The 18,551-nt window shown below is 51.5% G+C and overlaps 3 protein-coding genes across 3 annotated transcripts; 2 read left to right on the top strand and 1 right to left on the bottom strand.

Annotated features, from left to right (window-relative positions):
- Positions 1 to 2,260: 2,260 nt before the first annotated feature.
- On the top strand, positions 2,261 to 3,689 carry CTRU02_207448 (uncharacterized protein; the record flags this gene model as incomplete). The annotated part of the gene is made up of 2 exons (XM_036719163.1): positions 2,261 to 3,484; positions 3,570 to 3,689. The coding sequence occupies 2 exons, from the start codon at positions 2,261 to 2,263 to the stop codon at positions 3,687 to 3,689; spliced, it is 1,344 nt and encodes a 447-aa protein (XP_036588870.1).
- Positions 3,690 to 11,729: 8,040 nt separating this feature from the next.
- On the top strand, positions 11,730 to 12,424 carry CTRU02_207447 (low affinity copper transporter; the record flags this gene model as incomplete). The annotated part of the gene is made up of 2 exons (XM_036719165.1): positions 11,730 to 12,265; positions 12,316 to 12,424. 2 exons carry the CDS (start codon positions 11,730 to 11,732, stop codon positions 12,422 to 12,424), a joined length of 645 nt encoding a protein of 214 aa, XP_036588872.1.
- Positions 12,425 to 17,505: 5,081 nt separating this feature from the next.
- Positions 17,506 to 18,341, bottom strand: CTRU02_207446 (mads box transcription factor mcm1; the record flags this gene model as incomplete). The annotated part of the gene is made up of 3 exons (XM_036719166.1): positions 17,506 to 17,790; positions 17,856 to 17,990; positions 18,096 to 18,341. 3 exons carry the CDS (start codon positions 18,339 to 18,341, stop codon positions 17,506 to 17,508), a joined length of 666 nt encoding a protein of 221 aa, XP_036588873.1.
- Between the last annotated feature and the right edge of the window lie 210 nt (positions 18,342 to 18,551).

The raw sequence follows: 18,551 nt of genomic DNA, 5'->3' as shown, positions 1-18,551 counted from the left end.
AGACAGATGGACAGGGTTCTAGCCTCGACCTTTAGGCTCTCCGACTTTTCTATCTCTCTTTTTTTTTTTTTTTTTATCATTATTATTTTTTTTACCTCTTCCCTTTCCCACGCTTGCCTTTGCCTGTCTTGCCTGTCTTTCTGTCTCTCGTCTTAGTCTCACAGCACTGCCAACCGACGACTTCCTACCCCTCCACCTCCTACTTGCCATGTCTCCCATGCCTTGAGGACACCCCATCCTTCTCTCTTTCATCCACACACACGCCGCCTGTTGCTTCTTTCACAGTTTCTTTTCCGGCTGGCAGATTGACCCCCTAGTTTCTTTCTCAGCAATAGCTACTCAATGATGACAGACGCGGCGTGGAACAAGAACTTTGGCTCTGCAGAGACGGCACTTATCTCACTCCCACTCCTACTCATACTCCTACTCCTCTTTCCTGTCTGCACTCCCTCCTCCATTTCCACTTCATACTCCTAATCCAGTGACCACTCCCACGGACACAGACACCTACATGCTGTACGTTCACACCCTGGAGCCCCCTCCCCCATCCCCCTTGCCCGGTTCCTTTGGCCGCCAATCGCTTGTCACCCCCCTCCACCCCCCCCCCCCCCCCCCCCCCCCCCCCCCCTTTCCTTGTCCTCGCCCATCCTCGTCCGTGTGTTTCCCCAAGGTAAGGAGCCTTGCGCAGTCCTGATACCTCTACCAATGTACTTTGGCCACGCCAGACAGAGGCTGTATTTCTCGTCCGTTAATAAAATATTAACCTTTAATCTCCAGAGACTGGCGTCTACCTTTGAGTAGCCCACCCCCTTCTTCAAACCCACCGTCCCGGCAGCCTGCTTGTATTCCACCTTCGACCCGTAACGCCCAGACCCTGTTGTCCCAAACCAAGGGCCAGTCAGTACGCCACTGCCCACTGCTGCCATCCTCTACTCCGTAGGTAAGGTACAGACTGGTTCAGCAGCACAAAGGTAGGGAACGTACTTTGGATGCTAAGGGCTACCCTGGCCTCTTGCCCTTCCTAACTATCCTGCATCTTGGTACTCGTTCCGGCTGGGCCCCAAATGAATAAACAGGCGGGGACGCCTAGGACAGGAGAGACAGAGACACACACACACTCCTCCTGTTAGAGAGACACTGACCGAGAGGGAAAAGCATTTGCTTTGATCACATCTCTCTTTCTGCCTCTCCCCCGCTTCTCATTACCTCCTCAGACATTCCAACCGATTCCTGCTGCCACCTTCGCCGGCGGAGGAGAAGATTCCAAGTCGATAGGTCTCTCCCCTGGTCCTCTCATCCCGTAGGGCAGACGCTACCTGGCTCACTGTCCCATTCATTGTCAGACAAGACAACCCCGGTACTTGGAGCTGAGGCGCCCAGGGTCCTCTCGTAACTTTTGGTGTTCAACTTCCCATTCACAAGCCCCCTTCAGCCCTCCCGAGCTAGAGCCTGGCTGGCTTTGGCCTAACAGATCCCGGATTAGCCCCCAAGTCCAAGTCCCGCACCATTAACGAGCTACATATATTCGACAGCCGCCTCCACACTGGATGGAGGGACGGACTGGACTGGCGCCCTAAGGTGATCGACGCACGATAACTCCTTTCGACATTCCGTCTCCAGGATAACTTAAAACCTGCACACAAAGCCTCTTTCGATTCCGTCCATTGGCAGACCATTTGCTTACCCTGTGGCCTGGCCTACCCATCTATACGTTCATCTGATTTTACTTTTACCCCCAACCCGCCATCTTCCATCCGGTCCACTTCCACTTCCACACCTCGTCCGATTGTTTCTTCAACCTTGTCTTGTCCTTCCTCCATCCTTCCTCCTGGGAACCACGACATTCCTCTCCCAGCTTGTCGATAGCCAACGACCTGTGATTGTGCGTGGATAGAGAGAATCGGCGAGTGTCGACACGCCAGCGGCAAGAAACACTTGTAGCAACTCCGCTCCCTATCCTTCATTCCTCACCACCGCGTCCGAGTTCCAGCTCTCTCAGCCGTCGGCTCCATCCCTGAGAAATCTAACTGCTCTTGACTGAAAGAGATCGAAGAACCCACCGCTCCTTCCTTCAGAGTTCGCTCTCATCTTTTTATTTTATTTTTGCTACGCCAATCTTTCGGAAAGGCACAAGCATCGAACACCTGCTGGCCACGCATTCACCGCTTGGTAGGAAACAGGAAAGAAGGACGGGACAGAACAGAACAGGGAAGAAAACGAATCACAGACGAGGCAGCAGAAGACAAAAAGCCTGCCCCCCATGGCTATGGAAACTTCGTCGAGCTTCGCGGCTCGGAGACAAGCGACACAGGCTCTGCCACCATTCCATCTCCCGTCGGCAAACCAAGATATTCCCAGTATGAGTAGACCGTCTCATCAATATCCCTTCAGTTATCACAGCCAACCTGTTCAATCGCCAGGTTCTTCCTGGCAAGCCCCCGCAATGATTCCGCCGTCGGCCCCTCCTTCCTCATCCTCCGCTACTTCAAACACCCATCATTCTCCACATACCGCCAGCTCTGGTCTAACATCGCCTTCAGGAGTGACAGGTGATGGGCTCAGCCCGCTCTCCTCCGGTGTAAACACCACCAGCTCCCAGAGCTCCCAGTACTATGGAGGGAACGTTCACGGATCATGGCCGACTCCCTCGAGTTCTTACCAGCTAAGCTCTGGTACCCCGCAAGGCCTCACTCAGCAACCGCATTACGGCTCACGCGCGAGCACCTACGAGCAGCAATCGCCCATGTCGTACTCGCGTACCTCGCAGTCACCAGCAACGGGCGGTGAAGGTCTCCCAGCACCGCCTTACGCACAAGGCCATCAGCCTTTTCAGACGGCCTACTCCCAAGCAGGGGCAGGGTCTACTCCAGTTAGTTTGCCTTCCCAGGCGCCTCCGACTGCCCAAGGCGCAATCCTCGGCTCTCAGACTCCCGTCTCCACGCAGCCTCCCACGCCTGGTGGTGTTTCTTCGCACATTGACTCATATGCGCAGTCCCGTCCGCCAGCTACGCCAGCCTACTACTCCACGTCCGCGGCATCGCAACAGACTGGATTCCAAAGCTATCAATCGCACACCTCGCCCACCGCCCCCTCTCCTACGACTTCGGCTGGACCTGGGAGGGGATTGGCCTCTCTTCAGCATCCCTCGGGGATGGCACCTCCTCAGCCTTATCGCTATGGCTATGGGGTGCCGTCAATGGGAGGGCCTATCATGTCCAATCTAAATACTCCAGGTCACCAGATGTCTCTCGTTCCCGGCATGGGTGTTCCTGGATATGCCCATCACTTGGCTCCTTCGATGTACGGCCACGGTCACGGCGGCCAGCCGAGCCCTCAGACAGAACGCCCTTTCAAGTGTGATCAGTGCCCCCAGTCGTTCAACAGAAATCACGATTTGAAGAGGCATAAAAGAATTCATCTTGCGGTGAAGCCTTTTCCATGCAACTTTTGCGATAAAAGTTTTTCTAGAAAGGACGCCCTGAAGGTAAGCTTCTATCAGTCATAGTCGGCGACGATTTGGCATGGTGACAGATGCCCATCTAAGGAGTTTTAGCTAACCACGAGTACAGAGACATCGGCTTGTCAAGGGTTGCGGAACCAAGGAAGCGGGAGATACATCGAATGACAACAACCGTCGCTCGCCTCAGGACCACTCCGACGATGGCACTCCTCCACTCAAGCGAGAGTGACGAGACAAGCTCTGCGGAATCATCGACATCAGCATCACACCCCTAGCATTATGTCTCTCGAAACAGCCGTCAAGGTTGATCGATTGATGAGGCTAAGATGGTGCCTTTGATATGCATTACATGGTTAGCAGCTTGGATACGACAATACGCTCCAGTCGGGTGAAGACATCAAATGGCAGGCATTCGGCTCGGGCTTCTGGAACGAGACATTAATTGTATTTGGGGCATGATGGAAAGCATCTGTTACCGGTCGTTGAGAAGGGCTTTTCAACTTTCGTTGTTTTTGGATCAGGAACATTGCTTTTCTGGTCTTTTTTTCATTTCTTTTTCTCGATTTTCTGCGTATTCTTGGCCAGGCATGGCTAGCCTGGGACATTACCAATACCACGGCACACTAATCGGTAGGGGACTATCAGGGTCATAGACGGGACACTTGGGGTTCGTTTCGTCGATATTATGTCGGAATTTCTTTACAAATGGTTTGGGCACTCTTCGCTTAGAAGGTTACGACGAGTGGGGTGGTACAGGAAACGGAACTCGGCGGCGAACGGACTGCGACATCTGCGCTTTTGCAGATGCGGGACTCGAGCGATTACAAACTGGGAACGGGCTTACAGCACAACTGCAAATGGGGAAAGGACAATAATGACAGGGACTGTCATAAACCGGTTGAACAACGGCGATAAGGTCAGAGTTTGAGTCATGTACTTGGCGAACTTTCAATCGGCATCCAGGAGAGCACTCGGAGTTTGACTGCAGAAGATGTGGAACAAGATGAGACGAGGGTGGAGTTGAGTTTTGGACGGGACTGCTTGGGAGATACCAACACGACAGGGAATGAACCCTCTTGTACAAATATGATTGTGTGCGGAATGTTGAATAAGGTCTGAACGATACGGGAAAGAGTACAGTGAAAATTATTAAAACAAGTTATTGTCATATATTGAAGTCTAAAAATGCAGCGGATCCCCGTTGTGGTCCATTAATGCCATGTGCCGCAGCCTGTGAGCGAGATCTTGCATGTGACGAGAAGTCACATTTTCCCCTATTCCAAGTAGTCGTCGGTCGCCTCGGCTGCAATACACGGAGCGAGCGCCTTCCTTGGGGGAGCCTGCCAGACAGAGCTGACACAGGGACATTCAATGAGAAGTAGAGAACGTAGGCCAAACAGCAACAGGCGAGCTATTGCATCACCGTCGCTGGGCAGCAAGGCTAACCCCCACACAAGCCTACCGCATTTTCCCACACACCATCGTGATGTGTTGATATTACTCGAGCGCACCGTCCAGTATTCCTTTCGTCTGATCTAGTTTCACGAGCTAGTGGTCTTAGCTCCAAGTCAACCATGTTGACAGATGAGAAGAAAGGAGCCAGAGATGAGATGGGATGGCACGGCTTTTTTTTTCTCCTTCCTTTTCTTTTTCATAATCGCCTTTCCCTTCCCTATATCCCCTACCTCGTTTCTCCTTATTCCTCTGGCCCCCTTGCCAAGCATGTTGATATTAACCTACAGTGGGAAAGCAAGTTTTCTGTCCCGTGGGAAGAACCGTATGACACAAGCAAACATTCCTTAACAAAGAGCGCAGTAGCTTGTGTTAGTCCTGATTCACTTGTAGACACGCACCGCCCGTCGTGGACTGCTATCCATTTCCGGCCCGAAGCTTTTTCTGGGTTTTATCTTCTAATTCTTTTTACGCTTTACTTCCCCTTTGAAGCATGCCCAGGTTACTTGTAAAGCTTATCGACATGTTATCCACATCAAACAAGAAAGACCGCGACCATGGGCTTGCACAGCCGCGTGACCAGTCCTCCCCCCAGCCTTAGGACGAGAGTTTCTAGTCACAAACAGTGGCCAGATTCGGCGGGTAAACTGCTTTGTGTATGCTTTGAAAGTTCACATCGGGAGTGACTTTCCCTCGTGCCTGTTACGGCCCGAGACGTGGTAGAGTAACCTCCCTCCCATCATTCCTCCCTTGCGTCGTCGGTTATGTGCGGCTACTGGGCCAGTTTGGAAAACTTTTTCCTTCTCTGATGATGACGAATGACGTTTGGTGGGATCCCTCGGAGACAAATCGAGTCCGTTTCGGAGCTGAGCGAGCATTTACGTTCCAAACTCGCATGTTGTACACTTTTGACCAAAAGAAAAAAAAAAAAAGCTTCCGTACAACTGGGAGTCATAATCCACCCTCAGGAAGAGCAGGAAGGAGGGGGCGTGGCGGAAGAAGCGAGGAGGCTAGCTGGAAGCTGAGCCAACCTGAGAGGGAGCCGAGACACACACGCGAAAGAACAGAAGAATGGCAGGCTTTTAGGGGACCAGTCCAAGAACAAGCATCCATCCTCGTCGCCTCCCACGAGAGAGCCCAGGAGACACGCCTCCTACTGGGGGAGGATTCTGGCCTTTTCCCCTCCACTCCCCTTTTCCCTTGGGGATTGGTGCCATCACTAGTGAGCAAGCTAGGAGAGACCACGCCATCTGTGCACGAGGGGGGGGGGGAGGGGGGCAGACTCGAAGACTTTTGGTCGCCGACCTGCAGCCGGATGAATAGGCGTGAGTCGCCCTTGATGTCTGACGGCTCCCCCTCCCTCAATTGAAAGCTAGTGCAGTATTTACTCGACGCTTTGGTGTTCCCCTGCCACGATAAACCGTAAGTTCAGGGGGTAGAGGGGGCGCGAAAACCTGGCGAGAACCATTCGCGTCGAAACCTTTTTCGCCTTTTCTTTTTTTGTCCTACCCGAGTGTACTTCGCAGGGTGAACGGGTAAGGAGACTTCCCTCTTTAGTTCTTCTCAGCTGCTGGTCCAGTCTGTTGTGTCGCATATGCGCGCGGCCTTGGCAAGCGGGATACATGCCTTGCGGGCTTCCAGTCACAGTGACTCCCTGAGGTGCGTTGCAGGAGAGTGTGGTGGTGGATCACTCGTCAATCTCTCACTTTGAAGGACATGCCGTTCCCTCCTCTCCCCCCTCCCCCCTCCTGACCAGCGCCGTGGCGGCCGGTATTGATAAACGTTCCTGACGTCCTTCTCGTTTCTTCTTCCCATTCTTCGAGTCGGCGTGGTATGGCACAAGCCCTGCTTGCCACGTCTTTCGTTGACAACCAAGGGGAGAATGGGGGCCAAGACGCCTTAAGCCTTAAACGAAGGCCCCCTCCGAACGATAGTGCCTACAAGAGGTATCATAAAAGGTGTGTGGAAGACCAGCTGTCGGCAGGGATAATGGCCACACGCCGCCATCGCTGACAACGCGAGCGCACTTTGAAGGGTGTATCTGTACCGATCAGCACTCCCGGGCAGGAGGTCAACTGGGTCATACTGCTAGAGGTTCCATTTTGAGGCTAGCGGCAACCTCGACACGGCAGCGGCTGAACCTCCGCATGCGGGATTGGAAGAATTCCTGGGAGATCCTGTGTAGCTTGCTCCGCAGCACTTTTCCCTCTCCGTCAATTTCACCTCCTCCTTGATGGTCACGCACAAGCTACCTCCGGTGTAAATCGGTTAGTGAACCTGGTATGGGGTTCGCCGTCAAGTTCTCACTAGTCCTCCTCTGAACGGTGTCAATCTCCATGCTTGCCGTAGCTCAATACAGTTGTGTCGTGCTCGTGAAGTGGGTGGGTGGTTAAGCAAACACCACTGGACATGGGGCCAAAAAAAAAACAAAAATAAAGAATAAAGTGCAGGGGTGGGAGGAACAGCTTTTTGCGGCTCCCTGGCTCATAAAAAAAAAAAAAAAAAAAGCTGACGTGATCGAACCAGTGAACGTGTCCATAGGATGTCTGCCCGCCGTTGTCTAAGGCTTACTCTCAGCTGATTCTCTCATTGTTCTCTTTCTGACGTTGGGACCGTTGACTTCAGCCGCGATTATGTGTCTAGTGAGTATATTGGGTCCGCCTTTCAAAGTACGCAACTCTGACGTGTTCAATAGTTTGTTGTTTCTGCTCGGACGTTGCAGTCGGGTAAGCAATTACTGCGGGCTGGCCGGTCGCGTTGGCGAGGTGGTATCTTAAAACGAGTGTCTTTTTATGTGTCTTCCTCTAGATTGCTGCAGCCTGCTAAACTGGCATCATCGCTCAGCTCCTGTCTTAATCCCGCAGATATTCCCTTTAAGAATATTGCTGCAACCTTGGGTTTCTGCGGTAGAGGCCGATTCGTGGAAGAGATGACGCCCGCATTTGTGTTGCCGCCCGTGCCACCCGATATCCAGTATATTGATCCTTCTGCGCGTGCGGAACTCATCTAATTGGTCCAGACGTTTTCTCCCTGTATTCCCAGGATCTTGACGTCGGTCATTTGCAGGTGCTGAAAAATAGACTAAGTAGGTGTGTTATGTGATTGTTTCCTTGAAGAAGAAGATATGAATATGACCCACTAAATGTCTGCAGTTGTATATCAGGTTTCCCAGGTGCCACTCCCGCCTGGCACATGCAGCCGAGGATGTATGGGCCCTCTTTTCGAAAGGGCCATCTGCGAAATGTCAGCTTTCTTAACAAAGGCCAGAAAACACGGGTTACTCCTTGTCAATGACAATCAGGGATATCGACTCACCACCATCGGTGCCGGCCGACTGCTTCCGATGGCAATATGGAAGAGTCACATCCGGCGCTTGCCAGACGAGGAACTTCCAGGGTTGAGAGTCGGGCAAATCTGTTCAGGCCGTAGACGAACGCTGGCCGTCGCGAAACAGAGCTGATGGTGTTGGATGAGCTACCGTCGCCGCGAATAACAAGGGCACCCGTTACAAGACGTCGAAATAGACTCGACAATTTGCCTCGCCCGCCCCTTGATCCCGGCCCCACGGTTTAGGTTGGATGCAGATGGGGAAGAAAGTGAAGGGCCTGCCTGTGTCCCCCCGCCTGTAGCCAACCATTACTTCAACCGCCCAGTTTCCGTGGGTAGCGCAGCGGCTTGGTGCAGATCATTGCCCATACCCCGATGGGTACGGGTTACCCGCGACCAAAGATATCAACAGTCAGGGCGGGGGGGGGGGGGGAAGGGCTCGGTGGGCATTGTCCTCGGACATCACTGGCGGCAGAAACAACGGAACCGGTTGTCATCCGGTATATTAAATGGACGCTTTGCTTGGACGGGAGCCTGCATATACACGCGAGGCGTCCATTGCCGCGATTTCACATACAGAAGAAACCGCACGCCGAACCAGTACAATCACCAGCGATTGACAGCGGAAGAAGAGTGGCCAGGCAGCAGATCCATTCCTGGTAACGCTTGGGTTGCATTACGTTCGGGTCAAAGGGCACCGCACATCCCTGCAAACTGGGGCTTCGGCAGTTGGCAATCTAGATGGTTTACAACGTTGCATTCTGAGAGGGATCCCCCCAAGAGGTGAAGGACGGCTAACTTTGGAGACCGGCGGCCACTTGATGTTTCAGTTCGAGTTTATCCCGTGACCGACTCCGCTGTAGCTGCGCGACCTACCTACCTACGAACCGGTGATATTCGGTTGAAATACTTATGTTTCCCGATCAGGTCCCACATCAATCCCGATGGCCGGCTGGTGTACGAAGGATTGCATGTGGACTAGGTAAGCCGATCTGCCATCTTTGCTGGGCTATCTCTGCCCCCACCTCCCCTTGACTTCAAGTGCTTTTGTGATTTCGGTGAGCTGTGCGTGTGGCTGAGTATGAAGCACTGACAAAAGATTCATTTGCTTGCTACTTTTAGGGATACGCCTAAGGCCGTTACCACAAGGTTGCAACTGAACCGAAAGTCTGGTTAATTTGTTCAATGGCGAGCCGAGTTTATTAAATTAGTGAAGTCGCTCACAATGAGAAGGTTAGTAGCAATTTCTGTGTTCCCTCAACGTGTGACGTCGCCGGTAGATGGGGGTGGTAACATATATAAGGTTCCAGCACACCCTCTTTGCTGAGACGAATTTCGAGTTGCCAATATCCGTACATGTTGAATGGGCAACCTATTTTGGGAAGGTTCCCAAGGGCCATCATGTGTTACCGGGACGGGCTACATCTGCAGTGCGGCACTCAACTTGAAGTTATCCAAAACGAGGCCGGGCGAAGCAGGTCACCGTAGGATCGGGCAAGTCCGTTCCATGCTGATTATCAGCTATCACTACGCAATACTCTGCTTCAAGTTTGGGACACGCTTTTATCCCCGTTGTTGCATGCCTGTGTTGATAGCAAGTGACCTCTTTTGGGTTGCATGTTCTGCGTCTGGGCTTGATGAATACATTTAGTCTGGCAATCTGTTGAAATGTTAACGGAGCATGGGTATAGAAGGCTTGGTGGACCAAAGATGTGATTGGGGACACATCTCATGATACCGTAGGGTGAATATTCCGTGATCGAGGGCAAGGTGCCGGGCTCCGGTGTGGTGTTGTTCGGTGTGGCCGGAGGACTTTCGAACAAGCACTCTTCACCCAGGGGTTTATCGTGAAACTGCATACCGACTGATTACCGTTTTGGGAGACAGATTGAAGGCATGCATACTCGGCCGAAGTGGTCTCAGCCTGAAGTTCTGTCTACTGCCGCTGCGAAAAGACTCAGAAACGTTATAGCACGTGGGGCGTATCGAAGTAACGGGGCAGTATTGAAGAAAACAGGGTTGCTGAGCCAATCAGCTCCCGTCACTGGAGGACTGTTCATTGGACGGGGGGCCATAATCTGTAGAGATCGAGGGACTATGAATGCGATTGGTGAGATTGGGGTGAGGCAAGCGAACGAACTGGCTTGCCGGGATGGAGGGACAGCCGAGAATAGGAAGGTTTTGGTCTCGACGTCAGACGAATACTCATCTCTACCTATGCTTAGGGTCCAGCGTGGACACACGAGACAGCTTTGACGCCATCCTAGGCCACGCAGTCGCCGCTGCAAAAGTTAATGAGCTTGTTTCGAACAAGCGTAAAACTGCCCCATATAGGGGCCCCTTGCTTTTCCCCACGGTCTAGGCCACAATACCACCGGGGACATTTCAATCTCATACATTAACCCGTGCTGATAGAGTATTTGATTTCTGTCATGTCCAGGGTGGACGAGCCTGGCCTGCTTCGAAAACCCTTGTTCATGTCTCCAGTTGGTCCAGGAACTCGGGGATGTGGGCTATTTTGGGGAAACAAATGCAACCCAGTGTTTACAAAGGGGAGGGAAGCGGAACTGGAATCGAACAGAAGCTGGCCAATAACTAGCAATGCCAAAGCTGGAACTAAGCAGTTGCTTTCTTTTTCGTCTCGTAATTCGGCCGAATGTTGTGCTTAATGGCAACGTATCAGGTTGAAAACCTGTAAGAAAAGGCAGAAAAAGCCGATGTTAGTACTAGCAGTGAGCAGATTGTTTGAGTCCTGAATGTGTGGATGCTAGAGTTTGGAGGGGCACTCAATGTAGAAATTGTTAAAGAATCCTGGTACTGGTACTTACAGTTCTTGGTGGCTGGTGGAGCTAAAATGTGAGACGAGCCAATCAGTAAGGCTAGACTGGTCGTCTCCGCTTACTATCCGTCCTTGGCGCTGTCGCAAACTCCACTGATGCGCATGTTTGCAAGTAAACGACCCCGGGGCGCAGTACTGACACCTTCAACATGCCTTACCAACTTCGCAGCGTTGCTGCCGCCGCAATCTGCTAAAGCCATCTTAGGGCGCCCTGTGCCTTGCCATTCGTCTCACCTAGGGCCATCCAGGTTCGATGGGTGGTCGGCAGGAGCAACAAAAAGTCACACCTGCCCGTCTCCCACATCTTGGCACGAGCCATGTTACTTGTCGTTAATGCACACAATATGCTCTTGTTTCGCCGCTGTATCGTGAGGTCCGATTTGTAACGCCCTCCTTGCTCGAAGCGTCTGAAGATCCCTCGCAAACCTTCTCGCTGCCAATCTATATCACCAGCTCAGCCACCTAGTCCCGATCCATCTGAAGAATTTCGTTCCTATCTCTCCGTCGACTATCCAACTATAAACTAATTCCTATATCCACGGCCAGGACTGGAGCCTGGTTCGAATAGATTCGCATCGTCACTCTCTACTACCGAGCGCTTTCTTTCCTTCACAACAGCGTCGATCACTTTGCAGACTCCAAAACGCCGCAATGGACAGCTTCCTCATGGCAAGGCATGGTGGTGAGGATCACGGAGCAACTGGGGCGGCTACAGCCTCGGACGCCATGCCCGGCATGGACATGGGGGGGATGAACGACAGTCACGGCTCTGGCAGCGGAAGCATGAGCATGATGATGATGACCATCTTCCAGACAAACATGAAGACCCCCCTCTATACCGAGACCTGGACCCCCAACAGTGTCGGCACCTACGCTGCTACTTGCATCTTCCTCATCTTCCTCGCCTTTAGTCTCCGCAGCATGCTGGCCTTGAAGTCCATCCAGGAGAAGCGGTGGCTGGATAAAGACTTCAAGCGACGATACGTCAATGTGAGCGGAAAGCTGGGCATGGCTGCCAAGATGTCTTCGGACAGCATGGCCCAGAAGATGGTACTCTCGGAGAACGGCGTCGAGGAAAATGTCACGGTTGTCCAGTCACAGCATGGTATCTGGCGACCTTGGAGGTTTTCGGTCGATCCCATCCGCGCTCTAATTGACACTGCTATTGCTGGCGTTGGCTATCTTCTGTGGGTAACTCTCCTTGTTTGCTTTGGCACATATACTAATTGAATCACAGCATGTTGGCTGTCATGACCATGAACGTTGGATATCTGCTCTCGGTTCTCGGTGGTGTCTTCTTGGGCAGTCTCGCTGTCGGCCGCTTTGCCACCATGGGAGAGCATTAAAATTCCGAGACTCATTTTACCCCGGGACAAGAAACTCGACATTCACTTCTATCCGACTAATTAAGGCTGGACCCTGCGGCGCGAGCACTGCTTGAGCGGAGACGAAAGAGACGAAACCAAGTAATTTGTGACCACGAGAGAACGGACACCGTTTGACCAGCTTAGTCCTTTTTTTTTTTTTCAAGAAAAGAGAAAATCAACTTCCAATTTTGTTTTGAATGTTACTTGTTTCTCGTCTATAGCCTCAAGCTATGAAGTTAATGGGCTTCGAGTGACTTATGAACGATGCTCATTGATATTTTAGCGACAGTGTCTGACGACGTCAATGGGGGTTAACTGACGGATGTGTCGTAACATTATCAAAGCTGTAAGCGTAGCGACTTTGGTCCTAATCGTCTTGTGAGTGATAGTAACAGAAGTAGAAGGTACACAATGTGGGGCATGCGCTTGGTCCGTGCAGAAACCTTCTCAAACTCCCTCAACCTATCCGGTATCCGAGCCCACAGTTCTCATTCGTGCTTCACCCAAGCCAGTCAGACAAGATGGCCAACAAATTCCCATCTCATCAAGCACATCTAGTTATTATTTGGGGCTTTCCGATGGCTATTTTACAAGGAAGAGAAACCTCGTGCTCTTAGCAACTAGTACGTTTCCATGGCAGCATTGAACATGAATAGTTTCTCAGAAATTTAGGTTGGGCGCTGTTTAGCGGCACTCTTAACTCTTACGGTCTACACAGAGAGTCGGATTCTCTGGGGGTTGACCCAAGAGAACGGTCAGGTCATGCAGAGCGTCAGTGCCAGCACCTCAACCACATTGACCAGCCAGCTACTCGCTCATGTCAGTTGTTGTGCAACCGGTCACATGTTCGCATGCACTGCGAGTACGGATACGTTGATGTTGTCGACGAACAAGCATCCTCCCTCCAATGGTCTCAAATCTCCGAGTCGTGGGGTGTAGGGCAACGTCACCTATACCAAGTGCAAGACATGGAAGGGTTGCGGGAGTGTGTCTTCATCACTGCGCTTCCTCAGTTCCCGCATTCCCAGATGCCTTGTTTCTGCTCGTTTCATCTGATCTGCTCGTCCAGAGGGGTTCACCAAAGTTTTACCGTCCTTCCTCGTGTTAGCTTCCACTCAATTCGGTGCGTGGACCAATTCACGAGGGAGTTCGGGAAGTTACGAGTGATGAAAGTGAAGCAAAAATAAAAATAAAGAAATGGCTTCTATTTCTAACTCTCTGTACTAGGGCTAAGCTGTTATTTGTCCGTCGCCTTTGCCGGCATCCAAAGGAGAGAGGCAGCTGAAGAGTAGGAACGTGGCAACTGCCTCAAAACGCTCTACCCAGGTCTTTCGCTGATGCTTGTGGCGTAATTTAAGGCAGAACGGCACAAATTAAGTTACCCGAACCCTTAAAATCAGCTGCCGGCAATGTTGTTTATGAGTTGGATACAAGACAATTCAGATAGAACAACAGACGAGAAATCAGCGACTATACCCGTGACTTCTCTGACGTCCCTTCACTTTGCCTGAAGTCCATAACAGGCTTCTAACCCGGCGGACTTTTTCTTGTTCCTAAAAAAGGAAAGAAGACTCCGAGCACTGTGTGGTACATAGCTTTCATCAGCGGCCTCGGGTCTATGTGGGCCGCAATCGTTCTTGCCCGACTCTAACGGCGGTCGTTGGGACGATGCAGAGTTCGCGATTGTCCGGAAGAGACAAGGGCCTAGGCACGAGGCTGAACTACCAAGTAAAGAATCGGTCGGAGGTGAGGCCAGTCCCTTTCAGCCGGAGAACGACGCCCGGACACACCGTTTTCCCTCTTCAAACGTCGGAGGGCCAGCGCATGATACGCAAAGTCCGGCGGGCTTTGGTGAGTGTTAAAGCGCTCTTCGCTCGTTCTATCCTACTGACACACTGTTGACTGAACAGTGAAGCAAGCCGCGGAGTGCTTGATTAGAACGAATAAGATAGATTACGCGCCGTTCATCTATCGTCCTATCTCGATCGTTTAGCGAACGAGTGTGTGTCTAGAACACGGCGGTCTCAAGACCAGTGCGTGGTAAAAGCGGACAAATCACAGGAACTTGGCAAGATATGCTTTCTTGGGCCCAACAGAGTTGCCAACAGGACAACTTAAAGTAGACACCATTCTTGGTCATCCTTGTTCACGGAGTATAGCAAGTAGCCGATAGCCCTATAGACACCACCGTGGTATCATGATCCCTCCTAAGCACAGCCTCGTCGGCTGCTTCCAGTTTCTTGTTGGAGGGTGTCGCGACGACCGCACGGATTATCTACATCACGCCTTCTGCAAACAAGGCGACCAACCATCCTGAGAGTAACCGACACAAAGCCTACCTTTTTTTTTAAAACCCATAGCCTGCTACACTGCTAAATATCAAAATCCACCGGAAATTCCATCGCCGCCGTTGCGAATCCCATCGCGGGGGAGCCCACCAGGCCTAAAAAGGCAACGAGCTGTCCCTGCATCATGTCCCGATGCAGATAGGACCTTCCCCACCAACAAGCTGCCCATCCATAACTTCACCGAAAGGGAAATAGCTAGGAATGCGCATCTGCCCCGCCACAGAAATTCGAATAGGAGAAGGAAAAAGAAAGTGTAAGAAAGACGAACCTAGCATTTGAATGGACGCGAAATGAGCAGAATGTGCTCTGAAATACCTGTGTCATTGATAAACAGTCAAACTGACATGAATAGTGGCATGATGATGCGATGCCAAATAGCTACCCCAACTGGGCTGTTACCCGCTACTCCAGAACCCTCTATCCGGACACCGCCACCGCTACCGCTACCGCTACCGCCGTGCGGACGTGCATACAGACACTGGTGGGCGCAGTAGTGTAGCAGTAGGCCAGTAAACTAGGTCCACTACCACACACTTGACAGGCGGTAGCGCGCCGACCCCCTCTCACCCGGGCGTCCAGGTCGGCGGCGTGCGGGCCATGCAGCCGCCGAATCACAATTCGCCAGACGGCCAAAAGCAGCATTTCCAAGTGTACGCCCCAGTGCCCCCTTGCATCTCATCCACGGTTGAACCAGACCCAGGATGGAGAGGAGTAACGTATTTCGAAATAAAAACAAGAACGAAAATAAACATAATCCAACATTACCTATTCAGGAAACCTGCGTCTCGGGATCGAGGGACGCTTCTCTTCTTCTTTTTCCATCTTGATTTTTTTTTTTTATCTTTTCTTTAAACACAAACCCCTCATTATATCCCTCCGTCTTAATTCTACCAAACTCAAGCTGCGTCGCGAACCAAAATATGCACCCTTGAAAATCAGATTCGGCCAGTAGCCTATTCAGGTAGCTTACAGTATATGAACGTGCGAAATTCGGTAGGTGGGGGGGTGCAGTATTTCTGAATTTCTCCAATGTCCGAACCGGAAAATGGATAAATGAGGAAATCTCACGGAGAAAAAAAATAAAAAAAAATAAAGACTAGCAAAAACAAGAAGCTTCTGCAACTGATTGGAAGAGAAAGGAGACGACTTGGTTACTAACACCCTAAGAAAATCTTAATTGAGAAAAAAAAAAAAAAAAAGGGAAGAAAAACATCAATCCAAGCTTTCTCGACAGACCCGATGGAGGAGGGGGGAGAGGGAGAGGGGGAGGGAAAGCTCAAAAGTGTCTCGCATTCCCGCATTAGAGTTCAGTCACTTGTCATGTCACCATGACGGCCACACACACACACACACACACACACACGCACACACGCACATGCACTCGTTTCCCATCTTCTTGCCACATACGAACGCAAGCAGTCCGCAAACGGCACGGTCCAGGGAACTCAAGGACTTGCGTCGTAAGTAAGGTCGTAAGTAAGACGTGGCAAGGTCAGTGGCTAGTAAGTGCCGTCGATGGGGCTCATGGCGGGTACAACGGTCATTCACACAAGATCTTTGGCAACTTGGGGGAAGGACTCGTGAAGACGTGAAATGATTAGCAGTTTGTCAGACCTTGACTTTCTAAGAGAGAAAACTGTGCAAACACGAAAAAAAAAAAAAAAACCGAAACAAAAAACCAAAGTGCAAATGCTATAATACAACCTACAACTCTCTTGACCTTTGCTGTTTCCCTGATCACGGTTCTCTTTCTCCGCCTTGTTCCCCATCCATCTGATTCCGGACTCCAATAGCAAGTGGGATGCCGAGGCAAACGTTTCTTCCAGGGAATAAAATTGAGAAAGACCAACATAGTTTGTGTGAATGTATTGTTGTTTTGTTGATTTGCCCAGGGCCGGGGTATCGAAGCCGAGTCCTACGTAAATTCTCGGGATGTTTTGTGGAAAATAAAAAGAGACGCGCGCGTGTCTCGGCCCATTTGATCCTCGACAAAAATCATCAAAGTCCATTCCAAGAAAAATGTGCATGCCCCAGCCGTGAGAAATCATGCTCTCATGCTTGAAAACCTGTCCTCCCGCGCCGAGACCCCCTACCCTTTCTCAAGAGCAGACCACGCAACCTTCCCTCCCTCGAGGCATAAACGAATGAGAGAGGAAGAGAAAATGGCCAACGCTGCCATACAAATTCAAGCGCACGCTCTCAACCTCCCATCTCGGGCCAGCATCAAAGTGGCCCGTTGCACAACATGTTTTGTGTTCAACCAGACCGCCTCCATAATGACATCCCCCACAGTGTCGTCCCCCGTTTGGATGTGCTCCATGTTGCCATGTTCTCATCGCGTGCACCCCGGCGTTCCCACCCACAAGATAACATTAAGTCTCGCTCCGTGATAAGGTAGACACACAGAATTCTACGACCCTCAGCCAGGTCAAAAACTTCAATGACTGCCGGTGGCCAAGAACTTTCGAATTACTGATAGCCGTTGACGGAATTTAGTAAAGGGAAATTGGAATCAAGGGAAGAAAAGATATAAAAAAAAGTAATGGGACGAGATGCAGCGAGTGGTAAACACTGAACTGTAACGCCAAACCGCTAGAGCCTCGAGTTTGGGGATAAAATGCCGACCCGGTCTGGTGCCGACAAGGCGAGGTCTCCAGAATGCAGGGTGTCAGGTATCAACAAGAAATGCACTGGTCATGAAGAGCCTGGCTATCATGACTGGTGCGACGTGTGTTGAGGAAGACCAGATTGCGGAGGCATCGCGTAGCCACCACCCCGTTGTTGCTGCTGCACGTAACTCTGGTACGCAAGCGCCTGCGAAGGATCCATTCCAACTTGGGCCATGCTGTAGTTGGGGGGCATGTGTGGGTTTTGCGGCATACCCTGGCGCTGGGGAGGGAGGTGTTGTTGGGGAGGCTCTTCCGGAGAGTCGACTTGGTTCTGGTCGTCGACGCCGTTCTCACCACCAGGTGTGGGCTCGGGGGCGTTGAGGCATGCCTGCATCGAAAGTCAATCCTCATAGTTCACCAGATCCGGGAGCTTGGGTTACAAGGGAATCATACCTGAATCAAATTCTTACCCTCAGCCTTGGTAACAAGAGGTTGCAGCTTTGGCGTCGTGAATGTGTACACGAGACCAGTCTCGGAGACGACAAGAAGCAGCACCTGAGTGCCGGTGAGGACAGAGAGCTCATAGGCCTGTTATTTGTTGGGTCAGCGATTGATGCATTGAAAGATGATGATGTGCGTGCAGTTGGCGGACACGCAGTAACTGCAGTATGCAATGCGACGAGGGCTTCTCACCTTCTTCATGATACCAGCTTTGCGCTTGGAAAAGGTGATGTGGCGGCGAGACTTGTCATTGATAAACTTGATCTCAATCTTGCGACGCTCGCGGCCGCCCTTCTCGTCGTCATCGTCGTCATCATCAGCGGTGCTGGGACGCTGGCGCTTAACGCCTCTGTTCTCAGCGACGTTGCCGTTGCCAACCTGCGATTCCTCGAGGTCGGTGGGCGAGGTCTGGTCGTGTTGATCGGTGATGTCGGCCATTGTGGTTTTGGTGATTGTCGAATCGTATCACGAAGCAGGAAAGGGCAAAAAAAAAAAACGGTGGAGATACTGCTTTGAGCGTGGTGCCGATTGATCTATACTTGATCTGGAGGCGAGGGCAGCTGTTGTGTGTAGCTTGAATGCTGTCGCAGAAGAAACCAGGTCAGGACGGGACGTAGCCTGTATCGAGTCTGGTGTGGTGCGGTTGCG

Source organism: Colletotrichum truncatum (assembly GCF_014235925.2).
Source record: "Colletotrichum truncatum strain CMES1059 chromosome Unknown Contig_0004, whole genome shotgun sequence".
NCBI lineage: Eukaryota > Fungi > Ascomycota > Sordariomycetes > Glomerellales > Glomerellaceae > Colletotrichum > Colletotrichum truncatum.
This window is presented reverse-complemented; position numbering and strand designations above follow the sequence as displayed.